The sequence below is a fragment of the Oryzias latipes genome, chromosome 18 (assembly GCF_002234675.1).
Source record: "Oryzias latipes chromosome 18, ASM223467v1".
NCBI classification, from domain to species: domain Eukaryota; kingdom Metazoa; phylum Chordata; class Actinopteri; order Beloniformes; family Adrianichthyidae; genus Oryzias; species Oryzias latipes.
This window is the reverse complement of record NC_019876.2, coordinates 5705285-5723152: the sequence shown is the minus strand read 5'-3', so window position 1 is coordinate 5723152 and position 17868 is coordinate 5705285. Positions and strand designations below refer to the sequence as shown.

Genomic DNA, 17868 nt, shown 5'->3' with positions numbered 1-17868 from the left:
AAATGTTTTTACATCGTTGACTTTATGAACAATCCAATGTCTTAGACTGATACGGTGACATCAACACATCCAATACATAAACAGAAGTTTGACCTAGATTAACCCAAATGGGTTTTTGTCCACAGAAGGTCATGTGAGCCAGAAAAACTGTAAGAACATTTCTGGTTTGTTCATATTGTGTCAGTGTGATTAACCACCGTGGCCAAACTTAGGTTAACTCCCAACGCCCCCCTCCCTCTTGGAGGTAATTGGAGCGCTTGCACCAGTTGTTCAGGCTGTCTTGACTGACAGGCAACAAAAGGACCCAAACAAACCGGTGTTCTGTTCCTGTTGGCCGCATACGAGTGAAGAACAGGACGCTGACATGAAGAACCTGGACGTGTTCTTGTTGGCATGTTGCCTTCACGGCCTGAGCACTTTAGGAGGTAAGGCAAAAATTATCCGTATGGCCTTAAGACCGTGTCACACAGCCACTACGCATGTTTTGTGCCATATTGCATGGAGGAAAATTGGTAAGACGTGAACATACGTGGAAGTTGACGTCTGTTCGTGGACATTTCCACAGATGCATCACGAATGAACTACGTTAAAACAATGGAAGACACACGAATAAATAAAAAGAAGAACACATAAATCAACGTAACACATGGACCATGCTGGATTATTGTGCTGTTTACATGCATCATTTTAATATGTTCACCGCATACGCGGTATATATCAAGGTTTTACATCGACGGTTCATGAATGAAAGGTTTGTTTGACATACGTGGTACGGTCATGGAAAGCCACAAATTTGCATAGGCATCTTGCAAAAATTACGCACAATTTCGTAAGATTTAAGTAATAATTCCATATAAAGTACGTAAAGACCCGTCGGCCAAAACCCTCGACGGACACCTGCGCACATCGACGAATGACGAACCCAAGAAATACTTATGGATTACGTATCTGGCATGTAATACGAAAGACCATAATTTAATTTGTGGAAAATACGCAAAATGTACTAAGTGGCTGAGTGACACGACCTTTAGTTACATATCTATGTATATCTAGGAGTTGATTTGTAGAGGTTGCTGTGGGTGTTTGGGTTGGAGGGTTGTAGACAGGTCAGGCCGCATCTTAAGGTGAGAACAGTTGTGTTGTAACCCTTGTGCTATCCTAGGCACTTTAACATTGGGAGTTGATCATCTAGACCCCACTAGACAGTGCACTGCACCTTTTTTCTTCAATGATTTGTGATCTTCACTGGTGTCCATGGATTACATGAAATCTTTCCACCTTTATCCACCTTTGTCATGGTAGGGAGAACACGTCAATGTAAGGGTGGGGTCATCTAAGATAGCACAAGGGTTAAAACTTCCCATCTCATAAGACGTCATAAATTGGGACGTACCATTGTTGAGTGTGGGGTAAGTGTATCGTGAAGTATTTGTAATAGAAGTTGTACGCACTGACGTACTGCTGAAAAGGTCAATGGTGCATAGTCAATAGTAAGGTAGCCTCTTACTGACTACTTGCGAGTCACGGACGCACAGGTGAGCAGGTGACACCTAAGTGTCGATAGGATGTCCACAGAAACAATGCACTGATTCTCTGTTTTCTTTACTCAGTCCGGATGCACAGCAAATGAGAAGTCCGTACAATCCACCTGTGTCGCGCCTACCTTACGCTAACTTACCCTTGCGTGTTGTAACAGTGTTCGCTACGACCTGTCTCCCGCAGCATGCCTGTAGACAAAAATGTGCATGAACATTTTTACTCCACATGCTCACCTATAGCGGTCTATGACCTTGCTATTTCCTGTGGGCCACCTGGGTGTCCCATACAGGTTTGCTCTCAGACAGACAGCCCATTTTCACCTGTATAGACAGAAGTGACGAAGGCTTAAGGCAAAAATAACAAACCAAAAGTAGCAAACCAACCAAGTTTTTTTTCTTACCATGAAAATTTTTTTATGTTTGGTCTCGTCTCTTAGGTGCTGCTCAGGTGGAACAGGCTCTGATGAAGAGTCTCTTCTCAGACTACAACCTGAAGGTCCGTCCGGCTCATGTTCCCGAATCGAGGGTTGTGGTTCGCGTGGGAATGATCCTCTCCTCGTTTGTTGGACTGGTGATGATGCCAAACGCATTTTTTTTATGGTTGTTTACGGTGTTCTTGTGTCCATCTGTCAGACAATGCCAAATCTGTTGGAATTACATTAGTTGCGTAAACGGTTGAAGACGTACAGCAGTCCAAAGTGTTTTACTTGGTGGCAGCTCCAGTGTTAAAGGTGTTACGTTTGTCACTATTCAGAGCAGAATAATCAGGCCTTGTGACTCTCCCCTGTTGGAAAAGGGGAACCCCCACTAAAATGTTCACAAAATGTCACCTGTGAGTGTCGTTTGGAATTTGTTTCCAACACTTCAGCGATAAAGACGCCTTCCAGGTCCTCCATCTCAGCCTCTGCGGAGAAATCTGCTAGTCAGCCTCTTGCTTTCTGACGCGTCAAGGTCTGCAATCATGAGAACTCCAGTGAGTGCAGCTTTTTTGATGTTTACCTCGTTCGTCTTCAGGTCTGCTGATGCAGTCGATTCAATATGGATGTGTTTCAACTTCAACACAAACGCACAGGCAAAGCCGTAAAACAAGCCTGTGCCTTTGTTGAGTCTGTCTGTAAATCTTAAAATTTACTGTTAGGGTCTAAACTTAGCATTAACTTAACAACTTTATCCTCCTTCTTTCTTTTTGATACATAAACTAGTGCTGATTCAATGAGGTTCATTGTGTCTATGAATTAAAATACGTACTTAAATTATTTTTTATCTGACACTGGTCTGTTTTGTTTTGTAAAACGAACCGACATGTTTCGGTGGAATACCTTCCGCCTTCGTCAGGGTCGTCGACGAAACATGTCGGTACGTTTTACAAAACAAAACAAACCAGTGTCTGATAAAAAATAATTTAAGTACGTAATAAACTAGTGCTCTCATGCGATTAAATAAATATAACCTGTAACGAATAATCATATTAATACATTTTTACTCTAACGTAAAAAATTGCTGCGAAAAGGCTGATTTTGAGGCATTTTTCTGTTAAATTTGTGAAATTATGGCACAAGAAAAAGATTAAAATGTAACTTTAAAAAAGTGGCTATCGTGACTTTGTTTTATTGAAATATAGTTTTGCTTCATTATATGGACAAAATCAAGCAGGAAGTGGTGAACTATTTTGATGTTAAGAAGAGGTCAGAGTGGGCAAAACAGCCGTTACCATGACAATGCGTCACACCACGTATTAAATAGTCCGCTTTTTGTTAAACACAATTTTAACCATAACAAGACTAAAGTACTAACTATTGATTTAATATTTCTTTCTTTCATAAGTGACCGTGGTATAAGCGGGATAATGCCTTTAGAGGTAACCAAAGTCTGAGTGTTTTTTCCTGCAGAACCTTGACTGGAAAATGTAAAAAAAAATTCTTGTTTCCTGAAAAAAGGACTTTAAGGCCATGACACACAGCCACTTCATACATTTTCCACGCATTACACTTTGGTCTTACATGAGTGAAATACGTAATTCATACGTGTTTTTTGCGTTCGTCATTCGTCGAGGGGCACAGACGACCACACAAGTAATTCCCCCAAAAATAACTTTTAGCATGAACTAGGCCTGTCGATATGAGGAAAACTTGCGATATATATATTAATGATCCGGGTTGCGATAACGATAGAACTTGGTATGTGAACAAATAGAAAAACAACCAAAAACATCATTCCCCTTTCATTGCAACAGTTTAAAAATTATACCCTAAATGACACTCGTTGCCATAGAAGACGAGCATCTAAGATAAAAGGGCTCCATCTGATTGGTCAACACGTGAAGGCGTCCATCTGATTGGTCAATGCATAGATAGATTTATTTGATTCGTTAAATACTTTAAGCTGCCATAAGATTCTTTTAGCATATTTAAGGTAATCATTTATTGCAATTTGCGCCGTCTTTTGCGATATGCATATTGCACAAATGTCGTGATAACGATAAATTTGCGATATACTGTGCAGGCCTAGTATGAACACAACCTTGGATACTAAGACTCACCTCCTGACACAAGCAGTTAATATCCCAGAATGCATTGTGGTAACACATGACCAACAAATGAGACTTTCTGCCTCTAAATATCCATTCCACAAAGAATCCTGTAATCCTGATGTAATTTGAGTCTTAATTATTATGTGTTAATAAAAACACACATTTAAATGTTTTTTTTTTAATATTTGAGCTTTTTGTTTCTTTCCAGAACATGAAAAATGAAGAAATGAGCACAACAGTCGTCATGAACCTGGTAGGTTGACTTTAAAATAATCCAGCCGCTGCTGTTGTCTAGGAAATAAATGTATCTATTTTCATCAGCGCCGTCTTGCTGTTTCAGTTTACATTTCGTTTGACATAACGTTAAAAATTCCTTTTTTTTAATCTCAAACAGGAATGGACAGATTACCGCCTGACATGGAATCCCAAGCAGCATGATGGGATTAAGATGTTGCGAGTCCCCTCTGGGAAGGTGTGGCTTCCTGATATTGTCCTCATTAATAAGTAAGCAGCAGCGAATGACATCTGTATTCAGGTCTGTTTTCTGCCCGTATGTTTGTTTGTTTCTTTGCCATACTTTGCTCCTCAGATTAACTGCTTTGTCCTAATCTCACTATTACGACATCTGTTTGGACTACAAATAGTCCAACAATGTCAAGTATTTAAGAATTTGTAAGTATCAAAGGCATCCTTAAAGATAGACTGGACCGGTTCAAAAGTAACCAGTTAAAATAAAGTAAAACTTACGCGACCATGATAATCATAACGTCTTTATAACTAAAGACCGACCGATTAAGGGCCAAACATTGGGGCTTTTATTACCTGTGGTCAAGGCTATTACTCACAAAAACATCTGGTAGTAGGGAACGGTCCAAAGAATGTACGGAATTGGACAGATGTAATTTGACATATAAATAAAAATGTCAAATCCTGTGGTTGTGTGACCTAAAGGCTCATTGACTTTATATTGTTTCCAAACAACGACCAACTAGACACAAAACACATCTGTCAGTCCTAGGAACACGCCCACAGTCACCTGTCAATCAAAAGGCAAGGCTCCTATTCCTCTGTTTTATCAAATGTATCGCTAGTGAAGATATTTTAGATGTTGAATGTATCTACATTTTCAAAAATGGTTTGAACCAATGTTTAAGACTGTTTAACTATGCTGAGAAGTTGGGGCATTTTGCATTGAAGTGAATTGGGAAAATGGATTAGACTTTGTCACAACGGTCCTTACAGGTGGACTCAACACGTTGTTGTGAAAACGTATGCAACACGCAAGGGTATGTAAGCGTGAAGTAGGTTAGAAGCAAGCGCGTCGTACAGGTTTTTTCTGCGGACCGTGTAGGGAGTGCTGTTCATGTGATAAATGCGTGTTCACTTCTTTCAACTTGACTGGTAGAAATGAGGAAATTAGACATTCAGAGTGTATAGCTTGTGTGGCTAACCGAGGGTTACATGTGTACTTGCTTGCTTTTGATGTTTGCACGTGGTCAGTAAGGGACTAGTATATGCACATTGCTCATGACTAGATTGTAGTGTAAGGACACCGAATGAGCACATCCCCGGTACGTAAAAAGTGCATGCAACTTACATTAGCCCAGAAATATAAAGACAAATGAGAATTTTCTCAAAATTTAGAATTTTCTTTTTGCTTTTTATAGTAGCTTAAAGAACCTATGGATAATCCGCCTTCTATGTACAGTAACGACGGCGTATTTGATGTGGCGCTGCGCGTCCACGTTCTGGTCTACAGTGATGGCAGGATAACCTGGACGCCTCCTGCTCTGTACCTCAGCTCCTGTGGAGTCAAGGTGGGCATGCATCCTGCAGGTGGTTGAATTTTTATGTTTTGCTAACGCCTGACTCTTTTGTTTCCAGGTAACATACTTCCCCTTTGACTGGCAGAACTGCACCATGCAGTTCCGCTCATACACCTACGACTCTACGGAGATCGACCTACAGTACGCTTTAGACTCTAAGGGCAAGGAGATCCGGGAGATCCAATTGGATGAAGGCTTCAGCGGTAGGTATTGATAGCTCTAGCTTTTCTGCTTCCTGTGTCCTAAAATGCCATATATGTCTACTTTCATAGAGTATTAAGACTGTCTCACACAGCCTCTACACAGATTTTACGCATTTTCCATGACTGAAATTTCTGTCTTTGGTTATACATGCGTGATTTACGTAATTCACACGTGTTACTTTTGATCGTCATCTGTCAACATGCGTAGAGGTATGTAGAGGGTTTCGGCCGTTCAAATTTTTGGTCTCTTCAGAATTTGTGTGTATTTACGTAGTTTATTCATAATTATTACATAAATCTTACGCAATTGTGGGTAAATTTGGGGCTATCCACAACCGCTCCACGTATGTCGAATGGACTTTCCACGGATGTACCACATAAGTTTAACTTTTATATTGCGTACACTTTACACATATCACATTAAGATTGTAATTGATACACGTTCATGCCCTACTTTTATTTGTACTTCTTCCATGGTTTTGACTTGGTTAGTTTCTGATACATTGGGGAAAATTTCACGTACAAACCACAACTTTTCTTATTTTTTCATGAACATTCATGTGTGACCAATTTTCATCTCGCACAAAACGTATGTATGGGGCTGTGGGACACAACCACCAACCTTCAGTTGACAGTTACCAACTTTTTAAATGGTTTTCCAATTCTTTCAAATGTTTCTAAAGAAAGCGGAGAGTGGCACATCAGACACAAACCGAGCAGAAAGATCATGAAAGACGACCTCTATGAGGAGATGACCTTCTACTTGATCATTGAGAGGAAGCCTCTGTACTACATCATCAACATCATCATCCCATGCATCCTCATCACCATTATAGCCATCTTTAACTTCTACCTTCCTCCTGATGCAGGTACACACTTTACAGAAATATTAACAGATGTTATTTCAGGTTTTCTAGCATTGTTTTGGTATGAAATTTGCCAAAAGGTCTGCTAAATAGGAAATTTGAATAAAAGATTAATAGATAAAACTACCACTTACAGTACGTCCATCCGTCTGTCAATCTATCTATCTATCAATCTATCGATCTATCTATTTACTTTTGTACTTGTTATTTTGTGACTTCTTTGTTTTAGAAACTGCTTGTTGGTTTTGAAGTCAAAGTCACTTGATGTGGTTTCCCTCCTGCAGGTGAGAAGATGGGTCTCTCCATTAATGTCCTGCTCACCCTTACTGTGTTCCTGCTTCTGCTGGCGGACAAAATCCCAGAGACCTCACTGGGCGTTCCCATCATCGTCAAGTACATCATGTTCACAATGATCCTGGTCACGTGCTCTGTCATCCTGAGTGTGGTTGTCCTCAACCTGCACCACCGCTCGCCCAACACCCACATGATGCCCATGTGGATCCGTAAGGTCAGCCTCCACAGTGTGAAGTGACTGTAGGTTGAAGTGTGTAGCACGAAAGTTGTACCGCTTTAGGCACAACATAAAACATAAAAATCACAAACATAGGCACAAACATAGAAATCTGTAAATAAAAACAAAAAAATCCCTACAATCAGTAGTTCAGGTCCTGTGGTTGCATAGCCAGCCCCCATCATGATCCCTTCACCACTGTGCTTTAACTTTTCCACACAGGTTTATTGATTGTTCCAAAGCTTCCTTCAAAATATCACCAACTGTATCCCTTTTGGGGTCACGGGGTTGCTGGAGCCTATCCTATCTACTGTTGACCAAAGGGGGGGTTCACCCTGGAATGGTTGCCAGTTCATCGCACAGCCACAAAGTGAAACATTATAAAATTTTAGCATATTTTGCACACATCCCATCAGCTTTTAGCTCATCTGCATCTTCTCTTTATCCTGTTTAGCCTTTGAAGGTTATTGTTATTTTTAAAACCTGATCAAAATGGATTTTTCTTCTAATTAAATAGCTGTTTATATCTGTAATATGTGGACTAATTCACACAAAACAGAGCTAGGAGAATTTTGAAAGCATTTGGCTCAGAGGCCGGACTTTGGACATGCTTGACCTAAAGAGAAGATGAAGAAAACACTTTTTTTTTTTTTTCTCACTTGCTTTTATAATATCATACAAGCTACAATTACCGAAAGCCAAAGTGGCGATGAAACGGAGTGAATGTGTATTGGACAGGATCACAATATCAACAAGCTGCGTCAGATATAAATAAAAATAACATTATGTGTTCTAATAAAATGTCAATCTGGATACAAAAACAGTTCTACAAAAAAACTAGATGGAGGTTGTTTTTAGAACAAACAAACCAAAAGGATGTTTGCTGTCACCGCCTGGTTTGACAGTGAACTTGTAGAATCTGAGATTTTCTTTTTTTAGAGGTAAAATTACAGGGATTTTAAATAATCTGATTCTGATGATGTAAAAGTAGAAAAGTTCATCCCCAAATCCACAGCATCCTATTTACGTTTAACCGCCACCTACATTTGCAAAAGCAGTATTGACAAAACCAGGACAGACTTACTTCTGCACTCACATTTTTTTCATTTGAAATTAAATCAAAGAATATATCAGCTTCACAACAGACACATTTTTCAGCTCTTATCGCTCGGCTGCTTCCCCCGTCTCCGTCCTTCTGCTTCCCCTTGTGCTCCTTTTTTTTATTTTTTGCCAGTTCAGCTAAAAGAGCTACTGATCCGAAGAGATGCGAGTTTTTCAGTCTTGAGCAAACAGAGAGGAGCTCAGTGACATGAAAACACAATATCAGCTGCAGTCAAGAAGCAATGTCTTGGTAAATGAAATGAGGCTCTCTGGGGGCCAGTTTCCTCTCTGTTATCTTCAGCCAATCATGAGTCAATGCTGTGGGGAATCCACAGAATGCCACATAGGATCAATAAAGATACATTTTTAATCAATGTCTTCGCAAAAATTGTTGCGAAAATTGCTTTCAGATGAAAGACAAATGACCCTAATGTAAATAAACCCGATCTTTCTGTCTTTATTGTTAGCGGATGTAGTTTGATGGATTAGTTATTTGTTAAGTTTGACATAGCTAAAGTCTTAGTCACATGCACCCTCACTCTTCTGCAGGCTTTGGTTGTCTGGGTCCATGGAGGGTTGTAGAGAGGACAAGTTGCATCAGATGCTACGTTCACATTGACCTCTGCAACACATGTTCAAGCAGCGACTTTCAATGAAAATGTACTGTAAACGCACGTTTCGGCCTCCCCATATAAAACTCTGCCATTCACGCGTTCGCTATGGACGTTTTTTAGACCATTGGTTTACTCACGTTGACACGTGTTGAAAGTTAAACCAGATTCAACTGGTGGTGATGTATGGATAGCTTAATATTTAAAACATTTACACATATGTCTAACAACTTCTCATGCATGTGTGGTGTATACCTTTTATGTCGCGTATACGGTGCACATTAAAATTATGTAATAGATGCACGAATTACTATAGAATTGCATAGAAACAGCGCAATAATCACACACGGTTCATGTCCTATGTTGATGTTCTTTGCGTGGTTTATTTCTTCTGTGGTTTAAACGTGGTTCATTCTTAATACATCTGTGAAAATTTTATACGTTTATTCAAGTCTGACCAATTTTCATCTGTGCTGTATGTGCAAATGTACATAGTGGCAATATAAAAACACATTGAGGGAGTTGGAACAGTAAAATACTAAAAAAGGTGCAGATCTTTTAAGTAAAAAAAAACCTTTTTTTAAAGAAAACCAATCTTATCTACAAATAATCCTATCTGTTTTTGGATTGTAAAATTTGTCACCACATCTTTATTGCCTGCAAGGTAGAGAAAAATGTAATGTACTTCAAAGGACAAATAAAGTAGCCATTTACAGCAGTTATCATATTGATCTACTGTCATATTTGACCCAGGCATGTGCACTCAATCCTTTGATATTCCTTTGAAAAGGAGCTGCCGCTGAAACAGCAGAAATCCCGTCTGACAGATTCATAAAAAGCAATCATTTCATTCCTATTGGGACGTATCAAACAGAATTTCTGTGCTTCACTCAGCCAGACTTGGAGGTGTTCCAGTTCATCTCCGTCTTCTTTCTCTTTACTCAGAGTTGCTTGCGGTGTTCAAGGACATCCGACCAGGTTTCTCCACCCATGTCGTTTGTTCTCAGAGGTTATCTCAGTGATAAATTTGACCTTTGGACTCGTTTTTTTCAGCCGTTATGACCGAATACAGAACAATAATATTTCATCTGTCCTATAAATCAGTGCTTTGCAGGCGGAAGAACGTTTACCCCTTCGGTACTTTGGTTCAGTGCAGGAGGTAGATGGAAAACTGTCCCTGATACAATAGTTGTCTTTGTATTGCGTTAAAAACTGGATGAACATGCCTGAAGGTTTGCATTAAAAAGAATTAGCATTACGATTGTAGTATAGGTGGAAAATTGAAAGACATTGGTTAAACTTCATAGTACTTTTAGTTTGTCTTCAGTTCATTGTTCATTCAAACAAATGGAGGCCAAAACTAATCCTTTAACACCGGAGCTTTAGCTTATTCCTCTACAACTGTTTATGCAATTGACAAAATTCCAACGAATTCTTAAGGTAAGAAAAGCAGCTATGCACTGTTGTGCAATACTTTACAAGTGTTTATCCATTTGCAAGCCAATGGATTTGGACGCAGAGAAAAGCAGCTTTGTACCGATTAAACTTTAATATCTCTTGGAACTAAGTTATTTGCGCAAACGGTCGAAGATTTCTGGTAGTTCGAAGAGTGTGTTATTTTGTGTCCCTTGCAATAGCTCCGGTTAAAAAGAGGACCTTTAGTGAAGACGACATTTATTAGGGTATTCTGTTTAAAAACACTTTTGTGAAGCAACTCTACGATGGCGCCAAAGGTCAAAGTTCTGAGGAACAGGCGCAGAAAGAAGAAGTTTTAAGAACAAAAGTTAAGCTTGTCCTTCAGAAAAGATGCAGTACATTAGTATTAGTTAACCCTTTATCATCAGAGATGAAATAATACACGCTTGTTGACCTTCCATAACTCTTTGACCGTTGACGGGATTAACGTGAATCGACGCAATCTAATCCTTGATCAAATCTAACGCAGCAATTTAGGCAATGTGTTTCATGATGTAGTAGTAGTTCATCATAAAAATGTTCCCTCTTGTCTGTTTTACCTCCTCTCTTCACTCAGATCTTCCTCCACATGCTGCCACCATATCTGTTCATGCGGCGTCCAAAACAAGAGAACCTTCAGTACCTGGAGAGTGTTCCACGCCGGGAGATGAAAGTCATGGCCATCAGCAAAGCTGCAGACGAATACTTCATCCGCAAACCCGACTCCTCCATCTTGTTCCCCAAACCGAACAGGTGAGCGGGTCTCTGTTTTTTGCTGCTTTGGAGCTTTTCCGTTGCTGGCACGTTTACCGCTGCCTGTTAAAGACAGATTTCCCTTTTTTTAACGGGTCCAGGTTCCTCTTCTGTCCCTTCATTGGACCGTTTCCCCTTGTCAAAGCAACTTTCTAAAGAAGTTTGTTTTTTGCTCATTTTGGTTGTTTGGGTTTAATTTTAGCGGGGTGTATCACGTGATGTTTGGTGTCGCGACTTTGACGTGCGTTAAGTGTGACGGATGTAACAGAGAGAATCCGGTCAATTTTCAAAATAAATTTTTTTTTCGAAAAAAACAATAAAATGGAAATTATTTTTTCCTTCTGTGCGTCCCGGTGCCAAGTGTCCCGCGGCCCGGTACCGGTCCGCGGCCCGGTGGTTGGGGACCACTGTTTTAGAGGATTGCTCAGAAATGCATGAATGGATCAAAATACCGCGTTGGGGTTGTTTTTATGAGGAATTAACATTATATTACACCTAAAAGCTCAAAATGTTCAATTTGCATGATATAGGCCATTGAAGGTGCATTAGATTGTAAAAACAAAAACAAACAATCTATTTTTGAACAAATTAAAGCATTTTAAGTCTACCTTATTGTTTAAAACATACTGTATGGGCCCCTTAATTTGTTCTGATTTCATCTTAGTTGGCAAGATTTGAAATTTAGGGTTTAGATGCACCAACAGAAAAATACATTTACCATAGTAACAGTTGACACGATCAACAGTAACAATACCATACTTTTTGTAAAGGTTGTATTCAGATTTTATGGCTCTTGCTGGATTGTGGTCAATGAGAAATCAAGCCAAATGGCTTTGTAAATCTCTAATCTAGAAAATTTTATATTTAGCGTCAATCCTCAGTTTTTGTCATTTAAACTAGCTAATCTTGGGGCGGACCTAGAAGATTTTATATGGGGCGGGGCCGAAGGGGGGGGCAAAGGACTTTTGACTAATGAGAACAGCAGAGTGGACAGCCATAACAAATGAAAGGATCGAAAATACAGATTTCTAATAGTTTTATTATTGCGACTTATATTAAAAAGGCAGTTTTTTCAGCTGAAGGTGAAAGTACTAACGCTCAAAGAAGCTTAAAGATCTGATCTTTGTCAATAATGACACAGCTTCCCCACATGCCCCCCAGTAGCTCCGCCCCTGCCACATGAAAAGTTTCAAACTTGTGTCTGCCTCTTGATTTTGATCAAAAATGTGTCAGTGTTAAACCGCTTTTTCATTGTTTTCTATGTGAAAACCAGCACAGAACATCTGGACAGAGGGATTTTTTTGCTGAAATAAGAACGTTTTTCCCAGTCTCACACTTAACTACCTGGATTGTAGGCAGAAGGGGGGATGCTTTGATCAACCAATTTGATGAGTAGCGTGTCTCCTTGGATCGGACGCAGGTTAAGTCTCAACCTCCCGAAAAGTCTATTTCTGCCCTCTGATGAAGAGATGGTCCAAACAACAGAAGGAAGAAGAAGGTTTGTGTGAGGCTGAATAGTTTCTTCCCTGAAGCAAGCGCACGTATTTCAGGTCATGGTCTTTTCACCTGCCACACTCGCTGGAGCAGCAGAGAAAGCAGCTGCTTCATGCTATGAATACCAAGCAGCTGCTGGAAAGTCACACACACTACACCGCCCTCTGCTGGTTAACTTTAAGCATGCAGTTCTTCTAAATTGATGTTAAACGTTCAACTGTATAATTCTTTGGTGTTTAATTTATTGTTTTTTTGAGTTTACTGTATTTTATTTATACTGAAATCTGTTCATCTAACCTTGTTTGGCTGTATATTGCTCCAAAATACCTCACTTATATTGTTTTATCCCTTGTGCTATCCTAGGTACTTTAACGTTGGGAGTTGGGTCATATAGACCCCACTAGAGAGTTCGCTGAACTTTTTTCTTCAATGATTTGTGATCTTCACTGGTGTCCATGGATTACATGAAATCCTTTCCACCTTTATCCACCTTTGTCACATTAGGGATAACACGTCAATGTAAGGGTGGGGTCATCTGGACCCCATAGGATAGCACAAGGGTTACAGAGATATTTTTGTTATTTAGCTCGACCTAACATCACATTCAAATAGAGCTTTTTATACTGTAAAATTCTCAAAAATATTTAACAAAAATTTTCTTTTTCATTTTAAATAAAAATATATCTTAAAAAAATCAAATCAGTTATAGATTAGTTTTATTTTTCAGCCAATGAGAGCAGGTCGAAAGGGGGCGATGGGGCGGTTAGTGCTTGTGGGCCACTCAACATCGCCTGTGGCTTTAACTTGTATTATAACTTTAACATCTCGGGCTGCAAAATTTCCCAAATTTGAGGCAAAAGTATCAAATGCTGCAGTTCATCAAACAACCACTGGAGGCTGGTGTCTGAAGAAAGTTATTTCTTAGTCTCCCATATTCATATTCGAATCATTTTTGGCTTGTCCCATTTCATTTTTGCTCCATTCAGAATCCATAGGATTGATGCCAGGAGTTCTCCGTCTGCTGTATGTACGTCTATGGCTATTTGTTCCCAACACAAATGCCACTGATGTTGTTTCTGTTTATATTCCAACAGTTTTTGTGTCAAAGCAACAATGAATCAAATTGTGTCCCATGTTGACCTATAGTTTTGTAACCGTCCTGTGAACATTTCTGAGTGACAGCAGAGTTATGAGGGTGCCAGTAGCACTTCTGTCCGCAGCTGCTGGCACCGCCAGAGCCGGTAACCAAGGAAACCAGTCAACACAGAAACACTCACACGTCCACACTGGCAGCTTCCTCACCGCAGCGGGCGGGTCAGCAGATGTGGGACCACAACGCCCCGACAGACGGTTTTAGGGGAAGAATCAGACCCCCTGGGAGGCCGATCCGAACTATAGCGAGATTTACATAAATTCCAACTACCCAACCCAACCCAAAAGAAATGTAAAAAGTTCATTTAACCTTTGTGCTATCCTAGGCACTTTAACATTGGGAGTTGGGTCATCTAGACCCCACAAGACAGTGCGCAAAACCTTTTTTCTTCAAAGATTTGTGATCTTCACTGGTGTCCATGGATTACATGAAATCCTCTTCACAGCATTCATTCAAACCCTTTCATGACTTAATTTTACTTTTCGTTGGAGCTTTACTAAATAAGTACTGGAGCTTGAGTTGCAGTGTTGACTTTCTTTAAACTATCGTAACTCTGTAGCCGTTACTGTAATTTCAACAGGTTCTGAATGGCAGAAAAGCAGCTTTGCTTCGATATGCTGCACTTTACAGTAGTTTACATCATCATCATAAATCAGACAACAGAAAAAACATATTTTTTTCTGCATCTGAATCCATTGGAATTACAATAATTGGGTTAACAGTTGAAGAGTTAACAATAGATCAAAGAGCATTTGTTGGCTGGGTAGCTCCGTTGGAAAGGTGAGAGGCTACCATGCAGGAATCCAGGGTTCAATTCCCGGAGGGGGATAAACAATGGTACAATTACCATATCAATGGTGAGCATGGGTCAAATGCGGAGAAGAATTCCCCATTGTGGGATCAATAAAGTATCAATTGTTTCGCCACGACAGCTCTGATATTGAGGGGTTAAAGGTCACAGGGCTCTGAAGATTGTCTGTTATTGGTCTGTGTGTGTGTTACTCCAGGTTCCATTCAGACGGGATGTACACAGATCTGAGAAAGTTCATCGATGGTCCGAGCACCTACCTCGCTCTTCCTGATGAGCTAAAGACGGCCATCGATGCCATCACATACATCGCAGAGGCTCTGCAGGCCGAGAAGGACTACGAAGCCGTAAGTAAAGCCCCGCCCTGATCTGTTTCCCTCATTTTCTTTTACTGTTTTTCATCACTGATGTGTTCCTGGCCGCAGCTAAAGGAGGACTGGCAGTTCGTGGCCATGGTGGTGGACCGCATGTTCCTCTGGATCTTCGTGGTGTTCACCACTCTGGGCACTTTGGCCATCTTCATCGACGCTAGCTTCAACCATACGCCCAAAGACCCCTTCAAGTCCCCGTGGGGCTCTTTTTAGCTCCCAACCAGAGCTCTAGAAAAGCTGGAACCTTTCTTTGATTTGAAATCTGAACACAATTCAACAACAGGAACTATCAGTACACAGTTAACCCTTGTGCTATCCTAGGTACTTTAACGTTGGGAGTGGGGTCATCTAGACCCACTAGACAGTGCTCTGAACCTTTTTTCTTCAATGATTTGTGATCTTCACTGGTGTCCATGGATTACATGAAATCTTTCCACCTTTATCCACCTTTGTCATGGTAAGGAGAACAAGTCAACGTAAGGGGGTGTCATCTAAGACAGCACAAGGTATAATGGGAGCCTTTAGACAATAAATGTGTTTGATTTTGTGCAAAAAATATTCCCTTTAGTAACCCTGAAAGGTTTGAACTATGAGCAGATCCTTTGACGGCCCAAACTCTACTACAACAAAGCTTAGCTGTTTTTATGCCTAAGTCTGTTGTTTTTCTTTCCTGATTACCAACAAACACTTCCCATTTAAAGTTGTCTGACCACAGAACCATTTAAAACTTTGAAACATTAGTTTATGTTTGACCCGCTTTAGCTACCAGAGGATTGAATTCACCAACAAGGGTTTGTGGAAGTAAATGTGCTCTTTTTGTGTCTAATTACAAACATTTCTCCTGTTTCTCTGAATCTTTTGTTTTACTTTGTAGGTACAATGGTTTGCAAATTGTTGTAAAGGAGCTTTTTTTAAAAGTATTAAACGGTAGTCTTACAGGTTTAAGAGCCTCTGCCCATCTTTCCTGCTGACTTTCTCTCTATTCTACGGTCACGAATACAACTGGCGTCACACAATGAGGAAGCGTAGGCAGAATCTGAAAGATTTTATGCCGCTGCCGATTAATTTTAAAAAATCAAGACGAGGTCATGAATGTAGATGGTAGCAGTCAGGCAGGGATGACTTCATAACAAAGTCAGGCGACAGCTGGGCGGGGGCGGCCGCATTTGCCAGCCGGCAGCAGCTCTGATTGGACGATGTGTAACCGTCTCCAGACGGCGGCCTTCCAAATGAAGTATTTATTAAATGTAAAACGGGCCATTCTGCACCGCTAGTCATTTCAAACACAGATTTTGAGCACACATTATAATCTTGTCAATTTACAAATTTACCAATTGTTTGACATTATGCCTGCCAAGAAAACCCAGCAAAGCCACAGCGCCCAAGAAGCTCAAGAGGTCCAACCACGGCAGGAGTCTTCATTGGATGAAGAGCGTAAATGCAGCCACAAGGCCGTGTCACACAGTCACTACATGCATTTTGCACACATTGCACGGATGAAAACTGGTCATACGTGAACATGCGTGGAAAAGGTGGGACAAAAACGGTTGGTTATTTACGTGAAATATTCACAGATGTATCACAAATGAACCACGTCAATAGTACAAATAAGCCACGCAAAGACCACGTGAATTAACGTAGAAAACGAACCTTGGTGATTATTGTGTTGTTTATATGAAATTCATTGGTGGTTCGTGGGATAATTACGTAATTCGACTGTGATAAGTGCGCCGTATACATGAAATTAAAGTTATACATCTTTGGTACATGCGTGAAAAGTCTGTTAGGTATACGTGAAGCGGTCGGGGAAAAACACAAATGAAAAACGCATTTATTTCACACAAAGCTCGTAAGATTTATGTAATAATTGCATATAAATATGTAAAATAGACGTAAACTGCAAAATTGTCAGCCAACCGAAAATCGTGAACAGCTTAAAACCCCTTCAGCAGCTTTTCCACCTGCCATGTCCTCCGTGCAGACACGGCTGGTCGCCGTCCTTTGGCCCAATGTCAATGGGTCACGATCGATGTAGCGGCGTACCAGGTGGCTGTATGTTAGGATCCGTCAATGATTCGGGCCACGCTCGCTGTCTGGGGCTCGGCTTTCGGTGATCTGGGCTTTAAAACCTGTTTCAGTCTGACAACTCATGCAGTAAAATTCTTTATTTTCACAGTGTTTTAGTTTGACAAAAGGCCCCGTACAATTCCATGAGATAAGATTTCCATAAAACTTTTGGGTAATAACTACCCCTAACGGAGCTCACAGGTGGAAGCCGGGGAGGAGGGTGGGACGAAGAACGCAGCGCTGCGGTAAAAAAGACCTGGAATTAAATAGGATGCTGAACAGGTGAGTTGATGAACTGAACCGCCCAAGGGGAGTAACCAAGTAAAACACTGCTGAGTAATCTGCCTGAAAGGCGACCAAGGTCGCTCATTAACACCGGTTTTCATCTAGAATTTTATGACTAGATGTTACACAGATTGAATTATTTGAACCGTGAAACAATCAATGTTTTAAGTTCTTAAATCAAGCTAATGGCTTCCCCGTCTTACTAAATGTAATATTTCTGATTGAAGACTAGTGGAACACAAACTGGATGCTGGACGGAGCGCACTGAATGCCTTTCTCCTCCTGGTGTCAGAATG

General features: G+C 40.5%; 1 protein-coding gene across 1 annotated transcript; it reads left to right on the top strand.

Annotated features, from left to right (window-relative positions):
• The first annotated feature begins 232 nt into the window (after window positions 1-232).
• On the top strand, window positions 233-16165 carry LOC101157251 (acetylcholine receptor subunit beta). The gene is made up of 11 exons (XM_004079715.4): window positions 233-425; window positions 1976-2109; window positions 4277-4321; window positions 4463-4572; window positions 5777-5885; window positions 5953-6097; window positions 6781-6966; window positions 7248-7471; window positions 11219-11394; window positions 15049-15196; window positions 15275-16165. The coding sequence occupies exons 1-11, from the start codon at window positions 365-367 to the stop codon at window positions 15431-15433; spliced, it is 1497 nt and encodes a 498-aa protein (XP_004079763.1). The 5' UTR covers window positions 233-364; the 3' UTR covers window positions 15434-16165.
• The last annotated feature ends 1703 nt before the right edge of the window (window positions 16166-17868 follow it).